The 26,032-nt window shown below is 42.3% G+C and overlaps 1 protein-coding gene across 1 annotated transcript in view; it reads right to left on the reverse strand.

Annotated features, from left to right (window-relative positions):
• Positions 1-212: 212 nt before the first annotated feature.
• The window catches only part of sim1a (SIM bHLH transcription factor 1a), a 35,062-nt gene continuing 9,242 nt past the window's right edge, over positions 213-26,032 (reverse strand). Inside the window, exons 2-12 of the mRNA XM_033981274.2 lie at positions 23,921-24,000; positions 20,238-20,327; positions 19,713-19,821; positions 19,555-19,640; positions 16,530-16,729; positions 16,208-16,314; positions 15,957-16,104; positions 6,947-7,094; positions 4,783-5,013; positions 3,311-3,479; positions 213-1,705 (exon numbers count right to left, since the gene is read on the reverse strand). Coding sequence (XP_033837165.1) covers positions 1,068-1,705; positions 3,311-3,479; positions 4,783-5,013; positions 6,947-7,094; positions 15,957-16,104; positions 16,208-16,314; positions 16,530-16,729; positions 19,555-19,640; positions 19,713-19,821; positions 20,238-20,327; positions 23,921-24,000 — 2,006 coding nt within the window. The 3' untranslated portion in view covers positions 213-1,067. The remainder of the gene's footprint in view (positions 1,706-3,310; positions 3,480-4,782; positions 5,014-6,946; positions 7,095-15,956; positions 16,105-16,207; positions 16,315-16,529; positions 16,730-19,554; positions 19,641-19,712; positions 19,822-20,237; positions 20,328-23,920; positions 24,001-26,032) is intronic.

The following is a 26,032-nucleotide window of genomic DNA, read 5'->3' on the forward strand; positions in this document are numbered from 1 at the left end:
AATGTTTAAAAACTGTTCTTTTTAGCTGTGCATAAGACCCAAAAGTCATATTCTGCACTTTATTCTGCACTTTTCTCCTTTAATGTTAATCTTATAATGATTATTTGTGATTATTTATGTTTTGATTTGTTGTATTGTGACTTTAATGTCTTTTTTATTCTGTAAAGTCCTTTGAAATACCTTGTGAACGAATTGTGCTATACAAATAAACAGTCAATCAAACCTGTTGCCAACACTAGCGGGAGCAACCTCAGAGAAAGAAGGTGCCTAATTTTGTCTGTAATTAATGTTCATATCTTGATTTTGAAACAAAATTGTGAAAAAAATATTCTAGGATCATGTAGAGCAGGATAATACGAACATTTTAAGGCCAAAATGAGAGGGGTGACTGCTGTTCAATAGAAAGTGAATGAATCGATGAAGCTGGAACCGCGCCCATGCTCACTTCCTGTTTGGTACGTGGCAGCTGGTGAGCTAGCTATGCCCATTTATATATACAGTCTATGGTGAAATGTCTTGCCTAAGAACACAATAACAGAATTTCAGCTCAGTGGATAAGAGCTCTGAGCCACAGTCGCCCTAGTGCCCTGCATCAGACTGGTTCCTGGTTCTCTCCAACTCTTTGGCACATCTCTAGTATTCACATGCATCAACTTTTGAGCTTGTGCACAGCTTTAGAACTTCTTCAGACATAAAGGGAAGCAGGAGTAGACCATCGTCCCACAACCAAAATGCTCTTATCCCAAAATATAGGCGTACCAAGAGTTTGCGATTGATAAAATGTTTAACAATTAGGTCCAAACAGTGAGCAGCATCAGATCGAGTCTAATGCTACTTCCACAATAAACTCTATGTTCTCATGTACAAGACCACAGATGGGTACCCCAGCTTCAAAAAATGCAATTTAAACAAATACAAATTGAGGAAATAACAAAAATAATTCAAATAAATCCCAAATGTATACAAATTTTAACTAATTTTGACGTTTTGTTTTTTGGGAAAGTGTTTATGACCCAACAGATTTCTAGCCGTTACACATTCTCTGACAAGTAGTTGGCTGTTAGCCGTTAGCTGCCGTTGGCGATAATTACTGAAGTCCCTTTAAGTGCTTGGCTTTGCTCTGACACTAACCGTGCATGAGCGCCCATCTCCATGTGCGTTGAACTTCTTAGCGAGTCCGCGTCGTAGATACTGTCCAAAGTGTAACTGTTGAAGGAGTAAGCCGGGTGTTTGTGGGTATGTGGGTGAGAAGGGTACAGGGCGGGTGCTGGCGTGGGCGACCCCGAACAAGCACCTGCTCTGACAAACGAGTGATGCAACGGTAGAGAGATAGAGGGAGATAAGTCATTTTGAAGGTAGTCTTTTGGTTTCGAAACAGGACTGCAGAGTCGGGACAGAGGAGCAGGGCTAGCGTTTGGGCTAACCACGTGACTTATCCCTCTGCATACCATGGTTTGTAGGGGTAAAGGGGTGGGGGGGTAGTCGGGGGCGTAGCAGGGGGCTTTGGGGAGGCCGTTAGCAGGGCCTAGTGGGACGTCCTGAGCGAGTTTGCGTACATTTAGTCTGCTCTCTTCTTCTTTTATCATCTGTTGCGTAGCGCGGATGAGGCTCTGGATTCGGCTGGGTGGCTGAGGGGGGCTAGAGTCGCTGGTAGAGCCCCCTTCAGGAGAGCTCACCACACTGTCCTCATCCCAGTGACTGCGACCTGTGAAGTGTGAAGGCACAATTAGCAATTAGCAATCATTATGTTTGACATGTTTGCTGTAGAACTCATGTTGCAGGGGGCTTACTCTTTCACTTTCAGAAAGAGTGCTTGGAGTAAAACTTACAGACTAACAAAAGAAGGAAGGCAAAGGTAAGTCACACCCAAATAAAGATCAAATAAAGAAGTGGACTAAGTGAGTGTGATGTCACTCACAGCGTTTGGCTTCAGTCAAATGGACCTCATCGAGGCTAGCAGTTATAGGGGCCAACCTGGAGCAGAGTTCTATATTTTGAATTCCGACCGCAAGTATCGTAGCAACCAAACAGCCAATCTGGAGTAAGACTGTTGAAAGTCCCTTCCCGCCTGCACCAATGTTTTAGCAGGGAGCAGGAGCTTAAGGCATGTGATGTGTCCATTATTAATGTGAATACGAAATAAAAAACCCAGGATCATGTGGAGCTGGTTATTGCAAACATCATAAGATCAAAATGACGAGTCTGACAGCAGCAGTTACAGAGAGAGGGGACACAACTTTGCAATAGAAAGTGAATTGCAGCCAGAGTCACTGGAGCAACGCACGCTTCCTATTTGGAACACGTGGCTAGCAGGTTAGCTATGTCCATTTATATATACAGTCTATGGTCACACTGGGAAGAATATGGAAAAATAGGTTTCACAGTGGCTATAGTGTAAACTTTCGTTGTATCCTCAGGCAAAACACTTCACCTGCCTAAATGCGGTGTGTGATTGGTGGTGGTTGGAGAGGCCAATGGCCCAGATAGTACTATTACTACTCCAGGGCAGCTGTTGCATACACCCACTGTGTGTGAAGTGTACCGTATTTTCCGGATTATACATTGCTCCGGAGTATAAGTCACACCAGTGAAAAATGCATAATAATGAAGAGAAAAAAAAATACATAAGTTGCACTGGACTATAAGTCGCATTTTTGAGGACATTTATTTTACAAAACGCGAGACCGAGAACAGACATTTTATCAAGTTAAAATAATAACAATAATCTAGAAAACAACAGGCTGAATAGCAATACAGCACGCTAACGTAACACATAGACAACGAACTGTCTGGTATGTTTACGGAAGATATTAACAGTTAATCAGATAACTAAAGCATAAAAAACAAGCTAAGAAGCTTACTCTCGATCTCACTCCAAATCACTAAATCCACTGAATTCGTCATCCTCGGTGTTGCTTCTGAACAACTCTGCCTGCTCCTGAAGTAGATGAAGCGCCACTTCCGCATGGCTGTCATACTGGTACACAAGCTTAGAGCGCCCTCCCACAGTTGTCAGTGTGACAATAACAAAGATGTGAAATGATATATTTTCATAATTTCACATATAAGTTGCATCTGAGTATAAGGTGCACCCCCGGACAAACTATGAAAAAAGTGCAACTTATAGTCCGGAAAATACGGTAACTGTAAACGGGAATTTTCAGAACAATGGAGCCACAAATGCAAGACAACAAAGGAAACTGCTCCCCCTGTCTGTGCTTCATTGTAACTGTACCACTCCAAACTCCCCCCCCCCCCCATCTGTATGTCATTGTAAGTGCATCAGTCCAAACTGCTCCCTCTGTCTCACCGTGGTAGCTGTGCACTGCAGTGAGGTGAGGCAGGCTGTTGTCATACGCCTCCGCTGAGTCTTTCCCCAGAACAGAGCGTCCCACGCCCCACCACGACTCTCTGCCCGTGGGAGGAGGACCCAGGAAGTATCGTCCCGCCTCACAGCGCCCCCTATCACAGCCGTGACCCTGTGTGGGAGGGAGGTATAAATCATATGTCAACAATCACAGTTTTAGAGGATTTTGTCACTTTCTAATAACTAGTCCATGCATCGCCACAGATATTTTCTTCATGTTCAGAACAAGAGATTTGTAACTACAGGCCTATCAACAGAAATTTGGGGTCCCGGGGCAAGAAGCCTCACACGGGCCCCCCTCTGATGTACACGAAGATGAAGAGGGTTCAGTTCTGAGCCCTTGAGACCCTGGGGGCCCTAGGACACAGACCCCCCCCCTATCAAAGCGATCAGCTATTTTAAACATTTTTTCAAGGGAGTAAACAGTCACATTTTTATGTAGCGCTCCTCCACCTTCAAGGCTCAAAGCTCTTTACATCAAGGAACCACTCACACATTCACACACATTCATTCACCAGTGCACACAGACACTGGGGGCGAAGTGTCTTGCCCAAGGACGCAACGAGAGTATTAATCTGTGGGAGCTGGAATCGCACCGCCAACCTGTGGATCAGTGAATCTGATCACTCAACTGGTGATGTTTATGTCGAGAGCAGGATTCAAAACACTGACCTTCGGATCAGTGGACAAGCGCTGTACCAAATGAAGTAGATAATATTCATTTACATTTTATATTTCTTACAGTTTTGATAAACAAAGTCTGTGTCAAAGGCTGCATTAGTAATAAAATAACAGTTTACAGCTACTGACAGACTACTTAAAGCTACTTAGATACTACTTAAAACTATTTAGATACTACTTAAAGCTACTGAGATACTACTTAAAACTATTTAGATACTACTTAAAGCTACTGAGATACTACTTAAAACTATTTAGATACTACTTAAAGCTACTGAGATACTACTTAAAACTACTTAAAGCAACTTTGAGACTACTTAAAGCTACTTAGAGACTACTTAAAGCTACTTAGAGACTACTTAAAGCTACTGACGGACTACTTAAAGCTACTTAGATATTACTTAAATCTACTTAGATACTACTTAAAGCTACTGAGATACTACTTAAAACTACTTAAAGCAACTTTGACACTACTTAAAACTACTGAGATACTACTTAATACTACTTAGACACTACTTAAAGCTACTGAGATACTACTCAAGACTACTTAGAGACTACTTGCAGCTACTTGGAGATTACTTAAAGCTACTTAGACACTACTTAAAGCTACTGAGAGACTACTTAAAGCTACTGAGAAACTACTTAAAGCTACTTAGATATTACTTAAATCTACTTAGACACTACTTGAAGCTACTGAGAGACTACTTAAAGCAATACTACCCTAAAAATCCTCTCACCTGTGCATGTGAGTGTAGGTGGTGAGAGTGCCCCTCTGGTTGGGGGTGGTACTGCTCCTCTGTCAGCCCGTAGCACAGTGTCCTGGGGTCAGTGAACTGTCTAAAGACGCAGGAGGAGTCCAGAGATTCACTGTGGTCCAGAAGCTGAGGAGAGGCGGAGTCTGTGAGAGGACTGCTCCCCCAGGGACTGTCTCTGTCAGACTCTGAGCGCTCGGCCTGGAAACCACCAAACTGAGGGACAGAAGGACGAAAGGAATGTTAAAGATGCATTTTGTAATTTTTCTCACTATAGACAGTTGATTGCAAAAAACACTGGACATGACAGTCAAGTTGTTTCTTTTATAATTTGGTGTTTTGGTTGAAGATGATTATCCAATCAGAAAACAGAATGAGTCTCATTTGAATCTCTCATTTGGGTTGCCAGATTCAATGCTGAAATACAGTTGGTTTAAACCTAAAATGCCTCTCTCTGATCTGAATGGTTACTAAACCCATATGGATCGATGTCTATTTTACAAAATACTCTGGGAAATACTGAGGTAAAAGTACCAGATTAAAAACATAACGAGCCTTATTTGCAGCAGATTTACAGCCTGGCTGAGCCTAAACTGTGGAAACTCTCCTTGGATCTGAACCAGCATAATGAGGCTGGGGCTGGTTTTGGCTGTGTTATGTCTTGGCTGCTTGTCTCTGACCCTGTTTGATAATCACATTAAATCCATTCGATCATCTGGATAAACATTTACTCTGTTCACCACAAACTGAACCAAAGCACACTCCAGACTGGGATTCCGCACGCTGAGGGAGCTCATGGCCCATTAACAACCAATTTGGGATTTGATACGAACTTTGTGCATTACATCAGACCCTAAACATCCGTCTACATGTTTCAGCTAGAAACAGACAAATGCAAATGTGTTTCCTTTTATCATTTGGAGCTTTTTCCCCTCACGATTTTGTGAATGGAGGAGGAAAGGCGAGGTTCTCAGTGGCAGTGTACAGAACTTGGGCAAGATTTGAATTACCCTCTGGTTGGTGGGAAAATGCTCAACCTACTGCACCACTGCTGTTCCATATCAGCACGACAATTACAACAGAAATGATTTATTACCAGACTGATCTGATCTTCCTAGCTAGTATTAAATGCCAGGGAGAAGAGGTGGGTTTTCAGTCTAGTCTTAAACTGAATTACAGACAGACAGGATCTGACAGGTAGAGGGCGCTGTTCCCTAATCTGGGCACTGCTCTGTCACCTCTGGTCTTGAGGCTGGCTCTGGGTGGAGTGTAAGGCTGAAGTAGCTCCCTCAGATAAAGAGGACCCATAGAGTGCACACAGAGGAGCCATAGAGCACCCAAATTTAAACACAATCAAGAACATACTGAACTGCACGCGTGGGCACTTTAGTTTGCACTAAAAACATGCACAACAGGCTGAATCTGCCAGCTGAAGTACTCCTGACCAAGACTAGCTCAAGATTTGGAGATGGGTCCCCTGCTCCTGACAGGTTGCCCCATACAGCAATGGTGAATGGATGGGTGAAATGCAAAGAATGAATTTCCTTCAAGAACAATCAATACATTGTGTAATGCCTGTTATGCCTTAAAAAATGTAAAAAGCTACGAAACTTAAACGAACAAAAGACAAAGTGAACAAAATTATTATGGGGGACAAGTGAGATTAGACCAGTGCTTCTCAATTATTTCCTGTTATGCCCTCCATGAAGAAGAAAAAATGTAATCCTTATTTAGACTATAGACATTATTAACCAATTGATTGAACCATTTGTTCCTGAAAAAATAAAATTTTATAAAATTTATCAGCGTGATTGGAGTGTAATTGGGGTGTCCTTAATTTATTTGGCTTCATGCTTCCTCTGCTACATTTTTAGACACAGTAGACACATCCCGGTCTTTCCTCGTCTCCTACATCTCTCTTTAAAACGGCTCTGTAGTCCCTATAGAATTGATTTGCTGTCAAGATCAGCAGCTCCATACAAAATAATACAACCCAAATGACAATATGGGCATATGGCAACTTCTGGAATAAGGTGAATACAGGCTTAAAGATCAAGTGTGTGCATTTTCGTTGCCAAATCTCAACTAAAACAATTTAAAATAGATATTATAATGAAACAGCCAAACATATCCATCTCCAGAGCCATACCTGAGTGTATGGGGAGAGTCTGGCTTTAGTCTTGGGGCGGGGGACTCTTCCTCGGGGCCGGTCTGTAGACGAGTTGCTGCTGTACGAGAACGAGGACTTGGAAGAGATCTGGTCCAGAGACAGCTGCAGGCCTTTATACTCCGTGTCCCTGAAACACACAGGACCAAACATGAGCAGAAAGGGAGGACGAGGGAGCTTTTGGTCAGTCGATAAGTGGGATTATTCCAGACACACTATAAACACAATAATCAGGATTATGAAGTTATTATTAGAATTATGAAAGAAATCTGGATATTTGTGTCTATGGTAAAGTTCAAAGGTCACATTTTCCACCTTCATGTCACTCAAAGTGCTTTACATCAAGGAATCACACATTCATACACTAGTGTACACAGACACTGGGGGCAACGTGGGTTAAGTGTCTTGCCCAAGGACACAACAACAGTATTCATCTGTGGGAGATGGAATTGCACCAGCCAACCTGTGGGTTAGTACTCTCTACTAATGATGTTTATGTTGAGCGAGGGATTCGAACCGCCAGCGTTCATATCAGCAGGCAAATGCTCTACCATCTGAGCCACTGTGGCCCACTTTACTTTATAATTCAGAAAGTTTGGTTTCATAAAGCTATGGAGCCCAGCAAAGGACATTTGCAAAATATAATATTAATGCATGACCAAGATAATATCATTCTCACGATATTATCTTGAGATAATCTCGTGATAATTAAGTAGTTAGACTTAATTATCACGAGGGAACGACTTAATTATCACAAAGGAACGAGATATTATTTTTATTTTTAAGTTAAATGTCTTGTGCGCTTATGAATACAGTATATATGTATAGAATATAATGTCTTGTTCCCTCAACATGAATATGTCATTCCCTCAAGTTAAATATGTCGTTCTCTCAAGATAATATCTCCTTCCCTCAAGATAATATATTTTTATTTTTTATTTTGTAAATAGTATTCTTCTCCGTTCCGTTATCTGCGGGGCTCCAATCTCATAAGATTTATATTTTACTAGACAAAGCAAATGAAAGAGAATTACAAATTTTATTGTTGGTCATAATAATTTTGAATGATTATAAAAAAAAACAAAAAAAACAAAAACGTCTTCCTTCAGAGTTTGCACAGAAAGAAACAGCAGGTGCTTAGCTACACGGCTGCAATGAAATGTAAATATCATAATTTAAAGATGCACTATGTAATTTTTCTGGTGAGGGTCTGGTTCTTTTCTACAGGCCCACTCACGGTCAGAATAAATAGTTTAATGTGAATGAAAGATGAAATGACGCTCATCAAGGCTAACAGTTATAGTGGCCAATTTGTAGCTAAGTTCCGCTCATGGGTATCATAGCATCAGAATCAGAATCAGAAGACTTTTATTGCCATAGTCTGTGAACACAGTTCACAAACTAGGAACTTGCTTCGGTGAAAAAGTGCAACATAAACACACTGAATAAATACAAATACATAGCAACCAAAGAGCCAATCCAGAGCGAGGCTGTTGAAGGTAACGCCCCTTCTGGCCCGCACTGCTGGTTTAGCAGGGAGCGGGTCCTTAGCAATGCTGTCAATCAAACCTGTTGCTAACACTAGCAAGAGTAACCTTGAGTAAAGAAGGTGCCTGATTTGTCTGTTATTAATGTTCATATCTTTATTTACAGACACAACAGTGAAATAAAAATGTAGAGCGGGTTAATACGAACATTTTAAGACCAAAATGACGAGTCTGACAGCAGCAGTTGCAGAGAGAGGGGACACAGTTTTTCAATGTAAAGTGAATTGCAGCCAGGCTAACAGGTTAGCTATGTCCATTTATATATACAGTGCTATTTTTATTTATTGATTGATTCTTTTGTTTATTTTTGACTATTCTAAACCAGAGTGAGTTGTTGTGCTGCTCTGACGACGTACTCCATTTTAAATTCAAATGTGTTTCTGCGGGTCTCACTGGAGGGAGCAGGGGGATTGGTTTGTGTCTGAAGAGCTGGACATGGTTTTCCCTGGACAAACAAAGAGCGAGTGCGTCAGCTCGGCTCTGTCTCTGCTCACACAAATGCACATTAGCACAGGGATTAGAACCGCTACAGTCTCAGGCAAAACTGGAGGCGAGGAGCTGTCACAGAGCCAGCCCACACTCTGAGGAAAATGGAACTATGTCCAACTGACTTTTGGAATTTGAAAATTGTGATTCGTGAAACTAAAAAGCTAAAAAAAAAAGTGTTTAAAGAAGACATATTGTGCTTCTGTGTGCTCTATATTTATAATCTATTACACCTGTTGCATTTTGGACATTTTAAATATTGATATAAAGCAACATAATAAAAGAAACAAGTCCGCTGATTTCCTTGTTGGAAGATGGTGGTGTCCAATGAGGTATTAGGAGCTGATTCTCTTTGTTCTGGGTCTAAGGATGGAGTTATAGATGAACAATATTAGGGTTGTTAAGGGTTGAATAGGGTAGTTTTAGCTGAAACTAGAGACAATAGATGTTTACAGTTCCAGTGTAGTTAGCCCCTCCCTTCAGATAGATATAAGGCAGTGGCCACCAGTAATTGGAACAGAACTGAAGAAGCGGCTTGGATGAGCAGCGAAACGTCTTCACTTGTACAATGATTTGTCCAGTTGACAGATTTGAACTTCGTCTTTTGCCACCATAAATGTCATCAGTGTGTCACCCCCTATGGATAGTTGTGCATCACACTAGTGAGCAGCCCATTTTTTTCCCTTTGTACCAAAATGACTACGCAATGCTGTCAAATCCTCTGAGTATCACCGATTAAGAAAATACAACTGGAGAAGGAAGTGCGTACATCACAGTGGGTATGTAAGTCACAGTGGGTGTGTACGTCACATTGGGCATTTACGTCAAAGTGGGCGTGTACCGGTGGAGGTGAAAACAGGGTTAGATCTGCAAAATGGTGTCTAGAGACTAAGACTAGTCAAACATAAATCACTCGAAATATAACTTCGGAGCATGAAGGTACAATTGTTCCAAAAAGTTTGAACTCGTAAATACTGATTTGTACACTGGCAAATATATATATATTTATATATTTTCCACTTACTTTCTTTTTAACGCTTACAAATATCATTTTACACTTACAATCTGGAATTTCCCCACTGTGGGACTAATAAAGGCATATCTTATCTCTTAACTTTGTAATGTTAGATGTACAAATCTGAAAATCATGCTCTTGTGAGTTTTGAGACATCCGTTGCGACGAGTTTGTCTCAAAAACATTCGCTGAGGCAATGGCTAAACTGGTTTATATACAGTAAAGGAGCTAATCTGAATTCAGACAGTACATCACCTTTATGTCATATTATGATGTGCATTATTCACCTTTTAATAAGTTACATACCAAGGTAAATTGTGTAGATAAAGCCAGTGTCGCTACAAAAGTATCAACGGCTTAACGAGAAGAAATGATGGTTGAAAGCTCTGAAAAGTCCAATTTGCAGAACAGGTCTGATTTAATTCAGTAATCATGATTATTAAGTTAAAATTTGAATTATATATGTCCTGTTACCACATTATGTGATGTCAGAGTATGACGTTTATTTTGCTAAAATCATTCAGGCCTATGATCTCAGACTTTCTAAAGACTTCCCTAAACGTCTGAGAGTTTAGAAGCAGGGGGGTCAAAGGTTATCACCATAAGCCCAGTATAGGGGGGTCATTCACAGGTGAAGTGTTCATATCTGGCCCTATCTACGGCTGAGCAAACCAAGGCTACCGGTGAACCCACAACCGCTGATAAAACTCTCTGTGATACGCTTTTGTGTAAAGAAAACACCTTTGTCTCCATCTGAACCAGCGCTGTGTGAAAGTGTAAGGAATACCACAGAAACGAAACGGGTTTACTAGTGCAGTTTGGAAGCCATCAGGCCAACTTACAGGTCAGATCTGTGGAGAGATCCCACTCACAGTGAGAATGCACATGTTTCCAAGGTGAATAATTCCAAGATAGAAATGTTTAATGGCATTCTGCGACAAAGCAGTAACATCTCCATAGAGACCCCCCTCCATCAGAAAAGTTACACAGAGTTGCTTTAATGTTGTGTCCTTCCGATTACATTAAAGGAGACAATCTATAAAATTTTATTAAACTATTAAACTTTTATCGTTGTTTCTTCTCATTGAGCCTCTGAAGTTGAATTTGGAGATATTCATGTTTGAGTAATCTTTAATCGACTATTTTCAAGACGCCATTTAGCCGATCTACCCCCGTTTAACCTCCACGCCCACTGTGACGTACACACTTCTCCAGTTATTTTCTTAATCGGTGATACTTGTAGGAATCAGCAGTGTCGCATCATAATGTTACAAATGAAAAAAAAAGTGCTGCTCTAGTCTGATGTGCATCTGTCCATAGGGGGCGCCGACAGCATACGGCGCTTTGTTGTGATGACGTTTACGGCGACGTCAGCTCCACTGGACACCGCAGTTTTCTAACACAGAAGTCAGCGGATTTGTTTCATTTATGAAGTGGCTTTAGATGAATACTGTGATTTAAAATGTGTAAATTATAACAGAATGATGCACAAGTGTCAGAGATGAGAACTATAGAGACACAACGCACAACAGGACTGATTTTACTTGATTATTCTACTTGAATAATAGTCATTTGCAGTATTATTTTGTCGACTCTACCCCCTTTGTTCTAGATAAATCAGAACATAAGAAGCCAGTGTTTCCAAAGCCTTGATTTACTTTACAGCACATCAATTATGAGGTCGTTACCACGGTGATATTATGGAACGGATGGCACGAGCGGAGGAGACGTGTGTGGAGCTTTTAGGAGCAGGCGCCTGGCTTAATGTGAGATTTTATGAGCTTTAAATCACTGCACTTCTGTCAAATTCACACATCAGGGAAATAAAAGAAAGTACACAAGAGGAGCAGTGTGGCCAACAGCAGGTCCAGCCATTTCAACGAGGATTTATCAGGACAGAAGAAGAAGACGGAGCGGTTTTAGAATCACAAAGTTAAAAGTACACTGTGTAACTTTTTTAATAGAGGCTCTGCCCACTGCTTGTCATGTGGAATGTTTCACAGTATGGCATAATTATATCTATTTCTATGGCATGTTAAATCTATGGTGACCCGCTGATAGTAAGAATGCTGTTTTTCAAGAGATTTCTGAGCAGTAAAAATGTTATAAATGTAAGATAGCGTAGATGCGTTTAATGCCATAGTGTGAAACATTTCAAACAAAGCGTTAACCATGGAACAGGAACAGGAAGTGATCATGAGCGCACTTCCGGATACCCGCGGTCGGAATTCAAAAGATGGAACTCGACTACAAATTGGCCTCTATAACTGCTACCCTCGTCTATGTAGCCTACTCACCACCAGGAAAAGTTATATAGAGCATTTTTAAGTACAGTACACAGATGAGATAAAATAACAAAATAATACTTATTTTAAGACAGATTAACTTTTGAGACTTAGGTGGTGAAGAGGAGGGAAGGGAGAGGATAAGGAGGCTGATGGTTTTACTGCTGCAGTGGAGATGAGGCAGCAGTTTAAATGGCAGGGAAGGGGAGAGAGTGCATTTAGATAACATGGCGACAGTGTCTCAGTTGGTAGAGTGTTTGAGTTCGACTGAGGGTTGGTGGTTCGACTTGGCTGAGCGGTCAGATCCAGTGACCCAAAGGTTGGCGGTGCGATTCCAGCTCCCACAGATAAATGCTGTCGTTGTGTCCTTTAGGGATAGGACGATATACAATAATATCATTAATTGTGACATAAAAGGTCCACAATTTCGTCTGTGGCATTTTTTAATAAGTGTGATCATCTCACACAATAATCACCTTACGGCACCAGACTGCCTCATGTTTCTGGTTTCAATACAGTGTTTAGATCAGGGGTCACCAACCTTTTTTAACCTGAGAGCTACAAAGGGCTACCAGTTTGAGACGCTCTTCTGAAATAACACATTTTCTCAGTTTGCCTTTAGTTATACATTATTAATAATGATAAATGATAATCATCTATGTGAACACACTGTTCACGTTGCAAGATAGTGATCACATTAATGATTTCTCAAAATAATTATCAACAATGAGCAAGGAGAGAAACAGATATCAGTATTCAGCACTTTAACTTTACTAATCTTAGTAATTGTTAAATTTCCAGATGACACTTAAATCACTACATCTCATAGGAAAAGTGTCCCATTTTCACTATCCATTGACAAACCTTTTTAACAAAACATAAATAATACACATTGCACCATGTTTCATAAAGTTATCAATTATGTAATGTTAAAGAAAAATAAGCTTACATATCCTCCCGTGGATATGTAAGCTTATTTTTCTTTCCCAGGCCAGCCGAGAGACATAGTCCCTCCAGCGCGTCCTGGGTCTTCCCCGGGGTCTCCTCCCGGTGGGACATGCCCAGAACACCTCCCTGGGAGGCGTCCAGGAGGTATCCTGAGCAGATGCCCGAGCCACCTCAACTGGTTCCTCTCAACGTGTAGGAGCAGCGGCTCTACTCTGAGCTCCTCCCGTGTGACCGAGCTCCTTAATTATTATGGATTTAAAAAACATTTTCAAGACAACCATCCTGAATCATTTGACAAATTTGAGCTGAAAATATCCATCGTAACATACCATGTGAAATAAACTATTGAATGTAGTTGGATTTGTATGAATTTGTGGTTGTATTGACTTTACTAATGCTAGGTTAGTGCTAGCTGAACAGCATCTTGTACAGCTGATTGCACAGCTACTAGCAACGGCACATGGTTTTACAACAATCATGAATTAATCTGAATACCTATATCCTCCTGGCGTCCACATATGAGGACATACTGCCTTGGTTTAATAATTATGGTGATAATATCGTTAATCACCCTTATCTTATATTTTACTATTATCATTAATCAATGTTTTTTGCGGCACCGTGATGCCGAAGCAAGACCCTAGTTTGTGAATTCTGTTCTGATAATGGAAAAAAAAAGGTCTTGAATTTCATCAGTGAAAGAAGAAATACAGTTGTCCCTCGCTATATTGCACTATATTTGTGTGTGCAATTTTGCTTTTTTTTTATTTTTATTTTTTTTTTACAGCGTTTGAACGTGCATTGTGTTCTGCATCCTGATTGGCTAAGGGATGTGCCATGTCTCCTGTACAGTACAGAATGTGTTCAGCCAAATTAACATAAATGTTCTATCTCAGTTTGACTCTGAAGTGTTGTTGCATGTATGTTTGCAAGTTTTCTCCCTGACAAAACCCACAATGTCGATGAAACGTTCTGCACCGACAAATTTCAGAAACGCTTTGGACTTAAATATTTCTCTGCACAGAGAGGCACCTCTGTGGATACCACTGGAGCAGAGGCACTAGAACAACACATTTAAAGTGATCATCGATCATAATATACAAAGGTTTGAACTTTGAGAATATTTAAACAAGAGAGAAATGTGAGAAAATGTTAATGCCTGTGTGAGAAAAGTGTATAAAGTGTGTGGTGAGGGGTTTTACAGCTGCAAAACATTTAGAATAATTGTAAAAAATAAAGCTGACTACTTTGCGGATTTCGCCTATTGCAGGTTATTTTTAAAAGGTAACCCCCGCGATAAACCAGGGACCACTGTACAGTGTTTTACTACTTTTACTTCGTGGCATTCCACTTGATCTTCGCCATCCAACTACATAAATCAAATTTATCCCTCTTATTGACACAGGCCTGGGTAAACTAAACTAATGTCTCTGCCCCAAAAGCCAACAACGAACCAGCGACATAACACACGAGTCGATTCAGAGCCAGTGATACATACAGATCTGTTACAAACACGACTCCACAAAAGATTTAAAAAAAAAAAAAACAGCCCTTCATTGCAGCACCTTTCATCTCCTCTGATAAAAACGTCTGGCTCAAACTTTCTTTCTGCTTCAAAGAGAAATACAAGTCATTTTTCTAATTAACCTTTTGCTAATTGCTTCCCTGTGAGCTGTTTGCGCACAGATCTCATTATCTTGTATGACAGAGATGACACTCGAGCTGACAGACAGGGGGCGCCTATCTCATCTGTACTTGTCCCTGTATCAATAGGAATAAACCGTTGTGTCTGGAGGACGCATTTCATTCCAATATGTCGGATCTGTAATACTGTGTCAATGCAGAGTAAAGCTCCTGTACGGGGTTTGAAAGTGTTCTTGTCAAAATAAACGCTCTTTAGACGTCATTTTGTCTGGAAAACACTTTAAAACATAAGCTCTTTACATGAAGGAACCACACACACATTCACACACCAGTGTACACAGACACTCTATGTAACTGCTGCTCGTCATTTTGGTCTTAAATATTAACCTGCTCTATATGATTCTGGGGTTTTTATTTCACTATTGTGTCTATAAATCAAGATATGAACATTAATAACTTTCTTTCCTCAAGGTCGCTCCTGCTAGCGTTAGCAACAGATTTGATTGACAGCATTACTAAGTGCCTGTTCACTGCTAAACCAGTGGTGCGAGCGGGAAGGGGTGTTACCTTCAACAGCCTCGCTCTGAATTGGCTCTTTGGTTGTTATGATACTTGCAGTCACAATTCCTAATATGGAATTTGGCTCCAAATTGGCCGCTATAACTGCTAACCTCGATGAGCTTCATTTGACTGGAACTGAACGCTGTGGGTGACGTCACACTCACTTAGTCCAATTTTTTATACAATCAATGCCTCTGATTGCAGAGCAGTTTGAAGTGTGGATACCTCTTAGACCAGCCACACAAAGCAGTGAGTGTGTCCGTCACAGGGAGCGTGTACTGGTGGAGGTTAAACGCGGGCAGATTGGCAAAATGGCTTCTTAGTGATTAACGATTACTCAAACATGAATCACTCCAAATACAATGAGAAGAAACGACTACAACATGGTTAAAAAGCTTGTGGGATTGATCATAGAACCATACAAATAAATGTATACTGGCTGTTGTCTGTTCCATATTCATCCAGATGTCTGCTCAAAGCACACATATAACTGTAGCTATACTCACGTGAGGACGTAGTTGACGCTGACGATGCAGTGGGGTCTGGAGGAACGACTGTTGTGGACGATGGTGGCGTAGCTCTGCACCCAAACCCAGCCACCATGTTTGGACAGGAAGCGGTAGTATTTAGTGGTGACCTGTCCCTTGACCAGCACTGGAACAGCAACAACACACACAAAGTTTATATGTGAGCGATTTCACAGGAGTAGTGGTAGTAGTAGAAGTAGTAGTAGTAGTAGTATGTGTAAATATCTCACAGAGGTGGTGGGCACAGCGCAGGTGGAAGCAGTCACAGCTGTGGACGTGGTGATACAGGGTTTTCTCGATGAGGTCCTGAGGCTCATACCCGGTCAACTCAGCCACTCTGGACACAGGGACAATACGTCACTCTCAGTATGAAACACTCACGTCAATCATTCACATGCAAAAAGTACATAAATATATAAACATCTGGACTCAGTTAAATTCTGTCTCAATTTTCTTTCACTTAGGGCCGTTTCTGAAGTGTGTCTGAGGCCCCCTAGTAGACCCCGGACCCCACTTTAGGAACCCGTTCAGTAAAGTCAACCTGGAGAGTACCTGGAGTCGAGGAAGATGAGCTTCATGTCCAGACTGGCCCTGAACATGAACATATTACTGTGAAGTTTGATTTCTGTGACAGCGCTCGGAGGCAGAGAGTGACCCACTGCCACCAAACCCACGTTCTGGTAACACCCATCGAATGGAGACATGTCCAGACTGTACTGACGGACCTTCAGGTACCCGCTGCAGTGGATCACCTGCAATCAGAGAGAAAATGATTAGATTTACATGTAGAGATAAAGTAAATAAAGTGAAAGATTAATGCCCAACTGTGCAATATTTTAACCAACGCAGGTTTTATAGATTAGAGAAAAAGTAAATTGTCAAATTTTTATACAGCCCTTTTCCATCTTCAAGGCTCAACGCTCTTTACATCAAGGAACCATTCACACGTTCACACACACATTCACACACCAGTGTACACAGACACTGGGGGTGAGGTGGGCTAAGTGTCTTGCCCAATGACACAACAACAACATTCATTGGTGGGAGAATTGCACCGCCAACCTGGGGGTCAGTAGTCACCTGATTTGTCTGTTATTAATGTTCACATCTTGATGTACAGACACAATAGTGAAATAAAAACCCCAGGATCATGTAGAGTTAATAAGAACATTTAAGACCAAAATGATGAGTCTGACAGCAGCAGATACAGAAAGAGGGGACACAGTTTTTACACAGAAAGTGAATTGGGGTTGGACTCAATGAAATTGGAAGTGCGCCCATGATTACTTCTTGTTTGGAATGCGGCAGCTAGAAGGTTAGCTATGTCAATTTATATAAACAGGCCATGGTCAAGACTCAAGGAAGATTAACCACCACCACAATAGAAGTTAATATTTTTCTTGTTTTGTCTGATTTTTCCTGTTGTTTGATTTTCCTGTTTGTTTTTGTGTGTAGGCAGCACGGTGGCTGAGTGGCAACACTCATGCCTCACAGCAAGAAGGTTTGGTTCGATCCCCGGGTTGCCCAGGCCTTTCTGTGTGGAGTTTTGCATGTTTCTCCCTGTGTCTGGATGGGTTTCCTCCGGGTACTCCGGTTTCCCCCATCAACCAAAACATGAACGCCCTTCGAGACAACTGTTGTTGTGATTTTGGGCGTTACAAAAATAAAATGAATTGAATTGAATTAATGATGTTTCTAATAATTAATAAACAAACCACCAGTCGTGGACACTGGAAGTAAGGGATGCCGTAAGGCTGAAAAAGGAGTCCTATTGAGCCTTGCTGGCTCATGGAACTCCTGAGGCAGCTCATGAGTACCAGCAGCCAAGCGTGCCGCAGCTCGTGCAGTTCCAGAGGCAAAAACTTGGGGTTGGGAGGAGTTTGGGGAGGCTATGGAGGAGGACTATCGGACGGCCTCAAAGAGATTCTGGCAAACCATCCGGCGCCACAGGATAGTGTTGGTGAAGCACTGTTTACAGTGTGGGCTGAGAGCTGCTGACCTCAACTGGGGATGTTGTTGGGCGGTGGAAGGAATATTTTGAGGATCTCCTCAATCCCACCGTCACGTCTTCCAAGGAAGAACCAGAGACTAAGGACCCGGAGGCGGACTTGTCACCTAGGTGGTTGGCAAGCTCCTCGGTGGCAAGGCTCCGGGGGTGGACGAGATCCATCTTCGGGGACAGTGCCACTGGATTGGCAGACCAGGGTGGTGGTCCCTCTGTATAAGATGGGGGACCGGAGGGTGTGTTCCAATTACAGGGGAATCACACTCCTCAGCCTTCCCGGTAAGGTCTATTCCAGGGTACTGGAGAGGAGAATTCGACCGATAGTCGAACCTTGGATTCAGGAGGAGCAGTGTGGTTTTCGTCCCAGTCACTAGACCAGCTCTTTACTCTCCATCGGGTCCTCGAGAATTCATGGGAGTTTGCCCAACCAGTCCACATGGGCTTTGTGGACCTGGAAAAGGCATTAGATCGTGTTCCTCGTGGTGTCCTTTGGGGGGTGCTCTGGGAGTGGCTCTGGCTCTTTGCTAAGGGCTGTCCGGTCCCTGTATGACCAGAGCAGGAGCTGTGTTCGCATTGCCGCCAGTAAGTCAGACCTGTTCCCGGTGCATGTTGGACTATGCCAGGGCTGCCCTTTGTCACCAGTTCATTATATTTATGGACAGAATTTCTAGGTGCAGCCAGGGGCTGGAGGGGGTCTGGTTTGCTGCTGTTTGTAGATGATGTTATCCTGATGGCTTCTTCGAGCCAGGACCTGCAGCAGGCACTGGGGCGGTTTGCAGCCAAGTATGAAGCGGGTGGGATGAGAGTCAGCTCCTCCACATACGAGGCCATGGTTCTCGACCGGAAAAAAGTGGCTTGCCCTCTCCGGGTGGGTGGTGAGTCTCTGCCTCAAGTGGAGGAGTTCAAGTATCTCGGGGTCATGTTCAGGAGTGAGGGAAGATTGACAGGCGGATCGGTACAGTGTCTGCAGTGATGCGGTCGCTGTATCGGTCCGTTGTGGTAAAGAAGGAGCTGAGCCGGAAGGCAAAGTTCTCAATTTACCGGTCAATCTACGTTCCTACCCTCACCTATGGTCATGAGCTCTGGGTAATGACCAAAAGGACAAGATTGCAGATACAAGCAGCCGAAATGGGTTTTCTCCATAGGGTGGCTGGGCGCACCCTTAGGGATAGGGTGAGGACCTCGGTCACACGGGAGGAGCTCGGAGTAGAGCCCCTACACTATGAGAGGAACCAGTTGAGGTGGCCCTGGACACATCCCTAGGGAGGTGTTTCGGGCATGTCCCACCGGGAGGAGGCCCCGGGGAAGACCCAGGACATGCTGGTGGGACTATGTCTCTCGGCTGGCCTGGGAACGCCTTGTGGTCCCACCGGAGGAGCTGGAGGTGTCCGGGGTGAGGGAAGTCTGGGAGTCCCTGCTTAGAGTGCTGCCTCCGCGACCTGGCCCCGGATAAGCGGAAGAAACTGGATGGATGGCAAATACCCCCCTTAATCATTTCATTCTCGTAATAATTTGTTTTTCTTAGACTGACTTAACTCTCGTCTTGGTTAAGTTCATTCATAACCGTCTCACCTTGTAGCCTCCACATGTGAGCCCGGCATTTCTTTTGGCTAACACACATTTCATACGTAGAAAGAACGAGCGCTCCATCTCGTATTCTGAAAAATGAAATTGAAAATACAAATGAAAAACCAAACTGAGTCCTGTTTATGAGGTGTTCCATGTGGTACCTTGTACAAAGTGGGAGTGGTAGGGCTGGTGAGCTGTCAGCACAGCCGTGATCTCGTCATGATCAGCCGGGTGGATGTATTCATAAATGCTGTTTCCAGTTAACTCTACCTGGAAAAACACTGTCACCTTAGAACATATGACATTTTATAATTACTATGATATTAATTTGAATGTCACAACTGTAGAAATGCTGTAGGTTTACTTAGCCTGGTTCAGCCCTGGTTTCGTCCTAGTTTAGTTCTGGTTTAGTCCTGGTTTAGTCTTCGTTTAGTCCTGGTTTAGTCCTGGTTTAGTCCATGTTTAGTCCTGGTTTGGCCTTGGTTCAGTCCTGGCTAAGTTCTAGAAAACTCTTCACTGATGTGATATTGTATTTACTCTTACTCTCTCTAGCTCCAGTCAAAACCTGCTACACCCCCTCTGCCTCATATCCACCACAGCAAGAAAACATCAGCCTCCTCAGCTTCTCCATCTCCTCCACCTGTACTATACTACTTGTCTGGTGTTATATAGATGCGCTCACTCACCTGGGACAGGCCTAAATGCACAGACGCCGTTTCTGAAATGTACATGATTTTTCCGTCTGGAGCAACCACAAAGATGAAACCGTCCAGAGTCTGAGAAACAAAAATAAAATAATAAATGAGGGGATTTCAACATGGCTATAGTTTGAGCTTTCACAAAATACTGCAGTAAGTGTTAATATTGTGACATGGAGACTCTAAAAAAAAAAAAAAAACTTAATAAAGTGAATGTTTTCAGTTTTAAAGCTGCACTACAGAACTTTCTTCATGAAGGATTTGGTATCTGCTTGTCTCCATGAAGATGTTGTTTCTTTGCCTGCGATGCTCCACAGTATGGCTTTTACACTTGTCTGTCTGCATGGAAACAAGCAGGCGACACCAACGGCAGGTTACAGGTCAGCTCTATGGAGAGGTGACCACACTTGTTTTTCAATGCATTTTTCAGCGCTGTAAATGCTATAGGAATGTTTAAAGGGAGTTGTGTTTTGTATCATTCACACATGTTCAACGCACAAACCATGCATGTTTAGGCTGAGTTCTTCTCTCAAACAGAAAACACTCCACTTCACCTTGTGATGTCATCATGTGGTAATACAGGAAGTGCTCCACTGTGTTTTTAAACTCCACACACCTTCATTTCTAGAATCATTTGGATGATTTCAGCCCTGGAATTGCCAATCTACTACTGAAATAATGGTAAAAGGAGGTGTTAACTTGAAAACTACCACTTCATGACGTCACAAGGTGGAACAGAGCATTTTGAGGTTTGGAGATGTAGGCAGATTAAGAATAATGAATGAATGAATGAATGAAACAAAACACAACTCCAGGTCTGTTTTTGAGGAGGTAACAGCATTAGAACATGGCTTAAAGTTCACAAGAGTCAGTTTTGTGTAATATAGGAGCTTTAATGTCATACTGTGGAACATTCCTGGCAGCACAATAAAATCTCCATAGAAAGCCCTAACCTCTAGAAAAGAAAACACATTTATTTATTTTTTTAACCTGTTTGTATGTATTTGGATGGTAGGAAGAATCTTAAAACCCGCTGAGTCTTGAGTTATCCAACAGACATGCTCATAATCACATATTTGTGGCTTATTGTTCAAAGATGGATGTATTTTTAAAAATGGCAGAAAATAAATGTTTTTAAATGATTTTTGCCTTATTCTTAAACTTAAGTCACATTCACAGAGACACTGGGGCCATACGCTCATTTAAACCTCATTACACTGGGGTTTTGTACCAGCAGTGACCAGCAGCAGTGCTGATGTGTGTGTGTGTGTGTATGTGTGAGAGTGGGGTCTTTTGTGTTCTGGATAGAGTGATAGAGAGAGAAACATGGAGGGGGAGAGAGAGAAAGAGGGAGAGCGCGGGACAGTGCGTGACTAGGAATGCGTTCGGCTCATTTGTGTCTTAACGCTGAAGAGGAGGAGGAAGAGGAGAGGGAGGAGGAGGAGGAGTAGACAGAGGGGGGAGGGGAAGACGGTGGAGGAAGAGAAGGAGGAGGACGAGAAGAGGAGGGGAAGGAGGAGGAGGAGTAACGAGAGGGAAGAAGACGGCAGGAGGTGTCTCTCTCTGCCATACGCCCAGGCACTCGGAGAACAAAGGTTTCCAGCCCAAGATCACATTAACACAACAGGAAGAACAGATGAACATATAGATATATACAGACGCACACATACACACACAGACACACGCAGACACATACACACACATACAGATGCATTTACACACATACACACATACAGACAAATACACAGATACATACACACATACACACATATAAAGACACACACACATAAACATATACACAGATACATACACACTGACACATACACACACATACAGACACATACACAGATACATACACACAGACACACACATACACACAGACACACATGTAAAGACACACACACATACAGACACAGATACATACACACAAACACATATACAGACACATACACACACAAACACACATACAGACACACATATGTAAACACAGATACATACAGACACATACACACAGACATACTCACCCCGACAGACACACACACATACACGCACATATACAGACACGCACATACATACACACGCACACATGCATACAGACATACGCACACATACAGACATACACATATAAATCATGACGGACAGTAAAGAGCATTGAAGCCGCTGTACCAGATTGTTACTGTTTTCACAACATGAAAAACAGAGATAGTTTGTTTTAAACAGTTTGCAGTGGTCCAAAGTTACTCCTTACTGACCTTATGCATTCAGAACATCCTAATTATTCAGCATCAAGAGTTTATAAGCACTTTTCACAGCTCTTAGAGACTAGAGTCAAGTTATTCCATGACATTAAAGCATGCAACTAGCAACAACTAGCATGCTAAAGTGCACTACCTGATTATCAAAAAATAAAACATTTTCTAATCAGATGCAGATGCACTTATTTTAACCTCAAGAGCTGCTTATACCACAGATCTTTACTGGGACAGGACAAATTTGGTTAAATTCACAGAAAAAATCAGGACCCTAAATTGTTAATCGCTATGGCAATGGTCAAACAACTAGGTGGTAACATGGTTTTGTTTATGTTACAAGCCTTAAAGTGGAAGTACTTGATTTTTTTTAGTAAAATTAGTTTTAACTCAGTACAGATGATATATATATATATATATATATATATATATATATATATATATATATATATATATATATATATATATATATATATATATATATATATATATATATATATAATATAAGTCCGCTGTGTACTGTCTGTGAACAAAGTAATTCCGAGGCATTGTTAGCATGCTAGTTGCTTTTAGCATTATTGTAAAGTGCTTAGAAACTCCTCTTGGTGAATAATTAGGATGCTGCAAATGTGTTTGGAAAAGAAGGAATAAGTTTGGATCACTACAAACAAAATGAACAATTTCTGTTTTTCACATTTTTAACACAAGAAAAATCTGGTTCAGCGCCTGATACAGTATTAGCATTAGCATTAGCATTAGTCTCGTATGGAGAGATTGGTGGTCTCCTGATACAGTATTAGCATTAGCATTAGTCTGGTTTGGTGAGATTGGTGGTCTCCTGATACAGAATTAGCATTAGCATTAACATTAATTTCGTGTGGTGAGATTGGTGGTCTCCTGATACAGTATTAGCATTAGCATTAGCATTAGTCTCGTGTGGTGAGATTGGTGGTCTCCTGATACAGTATTAGCATTAGCATTAGCATTAGTTTCGTGTGGTGAGATTGGTGGTCTTCTGATACAGTATTAGCATTAGCATTAGCATTAGTCTCGTGTGGTGAGATTGGTGGTCTCCTGATACAGTATTAGCATTAGCATTAGTTTCGTGTGGTGAGATTGGTTGTCTCCTGATACAGTACTAGCAATGGCATTAGCATTAGCCTCATATGGTGAGATTGGTGGTCTCCTGATACAGTATTAGCATTAGCATTAGTTTTGTATGGTGAGATTGGTGGTTTCCTGATACAGTATTAGCATTAGCGTTAGCATTAGTTTTGTGTGGTGAGATTGGTGGTTTCCTGATACAGTATTAGCATTAGCGTTAGCATTAGTTTTGTGTGGTGAGATTGGTGGTCTCCTGATACAGTATTAGCAATAGCATTAGCATTAGCATTAGCCTCATGTGGTGAGGTCGGCGGTCACCTGCAGAAGGTGAGATCCCAGCTCTTGGCTGACTCCGTCCAAAGACGTACGGCTCACGTGGCCCCAGGACTCCCCCAGACCTGAAACACGATACACAACACACGGCTTTAAAGCTGCACTGGGGAACTTTTGGAGAATATACCATCTGCATGTTTCCTTGGGGATGTTATTGCTCTTCCTGGAATGTCCCTCGTTAGTTACATTCTAAAAATAGCATGCAATAGGCAAAATCCGCAAAGTAGGCAGCTTTATTTTTTGAAAATATTATACGTGTTTTGCAGCTGTAAAACCCCTCACCACACACTTAATACACTTTTCTCACACAGGCATTAACATTTTCTCAAATTTATCTCTTGTATAAACACTCTCAAAGTTCAAATCTTCGTATATTATATCCCTCTTCCTTGATGATCACTTTAAATGTGTTGTTCTTGTGCCTCTGCTCCAGTGGTATCCACAGAGGCGCCTCTCCATACAGAGAAACACTTAAGTCCAAAGTGTTTCTGAAATTTGTCAGTGGAGAATGTTTAATAAACATTGTGGGTTTTGCCTGGGAGGCAAACATACAGCACTTCAGAGTCACACTGAGGTCCAACATTTATGTAAATTTGTGTGAACACATTCTGTACTGTACAGGAGACACGGCACAGAGGAGACTGATGGACAATGGTCTACAGTCCCTCAGCCAATCAGGACGCAGAACACAATGCACGTTCAGACGCTGACAATAAAAAAAAAAATTGCGAAACAGCGAGGATACGAAAGATGAAAGGTGAATATAGCAAAGGACAACTGTACTATCTCCAGGTAAGCAGGTAATGCCACCAGGCAGGTTACAGCTTAGATCTGTGTGACCCACAGACTGTAGTGAGTGTGATGTCACCAATTTGTCTGTTATTAATGTTCATATCTTGATTTACAGACACAATAGTGAAATAAAAACCCCAGGATCATGTAGAGGGTTAATACGAACATTTAAGACCAAAATGACGAGTCTGACAGCAGCAGATACAGAGAGAGGACACAGTTTTTACACAGAAAGTGAATTGGAGCCAGAGTCGATGGAACAGGAAGCACGTCCATGATCACTTCCTGTTTGGAACATGGCAGCTAGCAGGTTAGCTATGTCAGATCTGTGCCACCCCACTCACAGTAATAAATGTGTAGCCATGGAAACTGAATGAATACAAGATATAAGTTTAATGCCATACTGCGGAACATCCAAGGCACAGAAACAACATCCATGGAGGAAGGTAGGTGACATTTCCATAAGTCTAATTTTGTTCCTAATACTTCCTGTTATAGGCGCCATATTGATGACTTTTCACCATTCAAAACATTGAACAGTTTGTTTTTTGAATTGGGAAAAAATCAATTGGCCACGGTGCTCGTTTCCCATGATTCCACATTCGCACAAACTTGAGTTAACACGAGCGCAGTTTGGATGACAGGCGCGCGTGTTAAACTACTGCGCTTGTATTTCATATGGGCAGCTGTCCACGTGCGCTACTGTGCGTGTTTTGTGCATTGTCTGCGCCGGAGCCAACTTGTTTGTCAAATCCTCAGCTCTGCCAGCGCGAGCTCCGAAGCCAACTGCGCCAATCTCCGACAACGTGCAAAGTCTGGCGCTAAAAATAACGCGTCATCACCAGCGCGCGGGCATCTCTCTCTCTCTCTCTCTCTCTCTCTCTGTGTGTGTGTGTGTGTGTGTGTGTGTGTGTGTGTGTGTGTGTGTGTGCGTGTGGGTGTGTGTGAGAAACCGCGCGGGAGAGAGAGAGGGAGGGAGGGATGGACGGAGGGAGGGATGGACTGATGGAGAGAGAGAGAGGGCGGAGAGATGGATGGAGAGATGGATGGGGAGAGAGACGTGGAGGGGGCAGCGGAAGAGATGGAGGGAGAGAGGGAGGGAGAGAGAGATGGAAGGGGAGAGAAGAGAGAGAGGGGGAAGAGAAGGAGAGAGAGGGGACAGGGAGCGATGAGGAGAGAGAAGGAATGGAGCGGGGAGGAGAAATAGAAAGGGTGAGAGTGAGAGAAAGAGGGGAGAGAGGAGAGAGTAGGAGCCAAGGGGGAAGAGAGAAGGGAGAGAGAGGGAGATAAAAAGGACAGAGAGGG

Source organism: Periophthalmus magnuspinnatus, chromosome 16 (genome assembly GCF_009829125.3).
Source record: "Periophthalmus magnuspinnatus isolate fPerMag1 chromosome 16, fPerMag1.2.pri, whole genome shotgun sequence".
Taxonomy (NCBI): domain Eukaryota; kingdom Metazoa; phylum Chordata; class Actinopteri; order Gobiiformes; family Gobiidae; genus Periophthalmus; species Periophthalmus magnuspinnatus.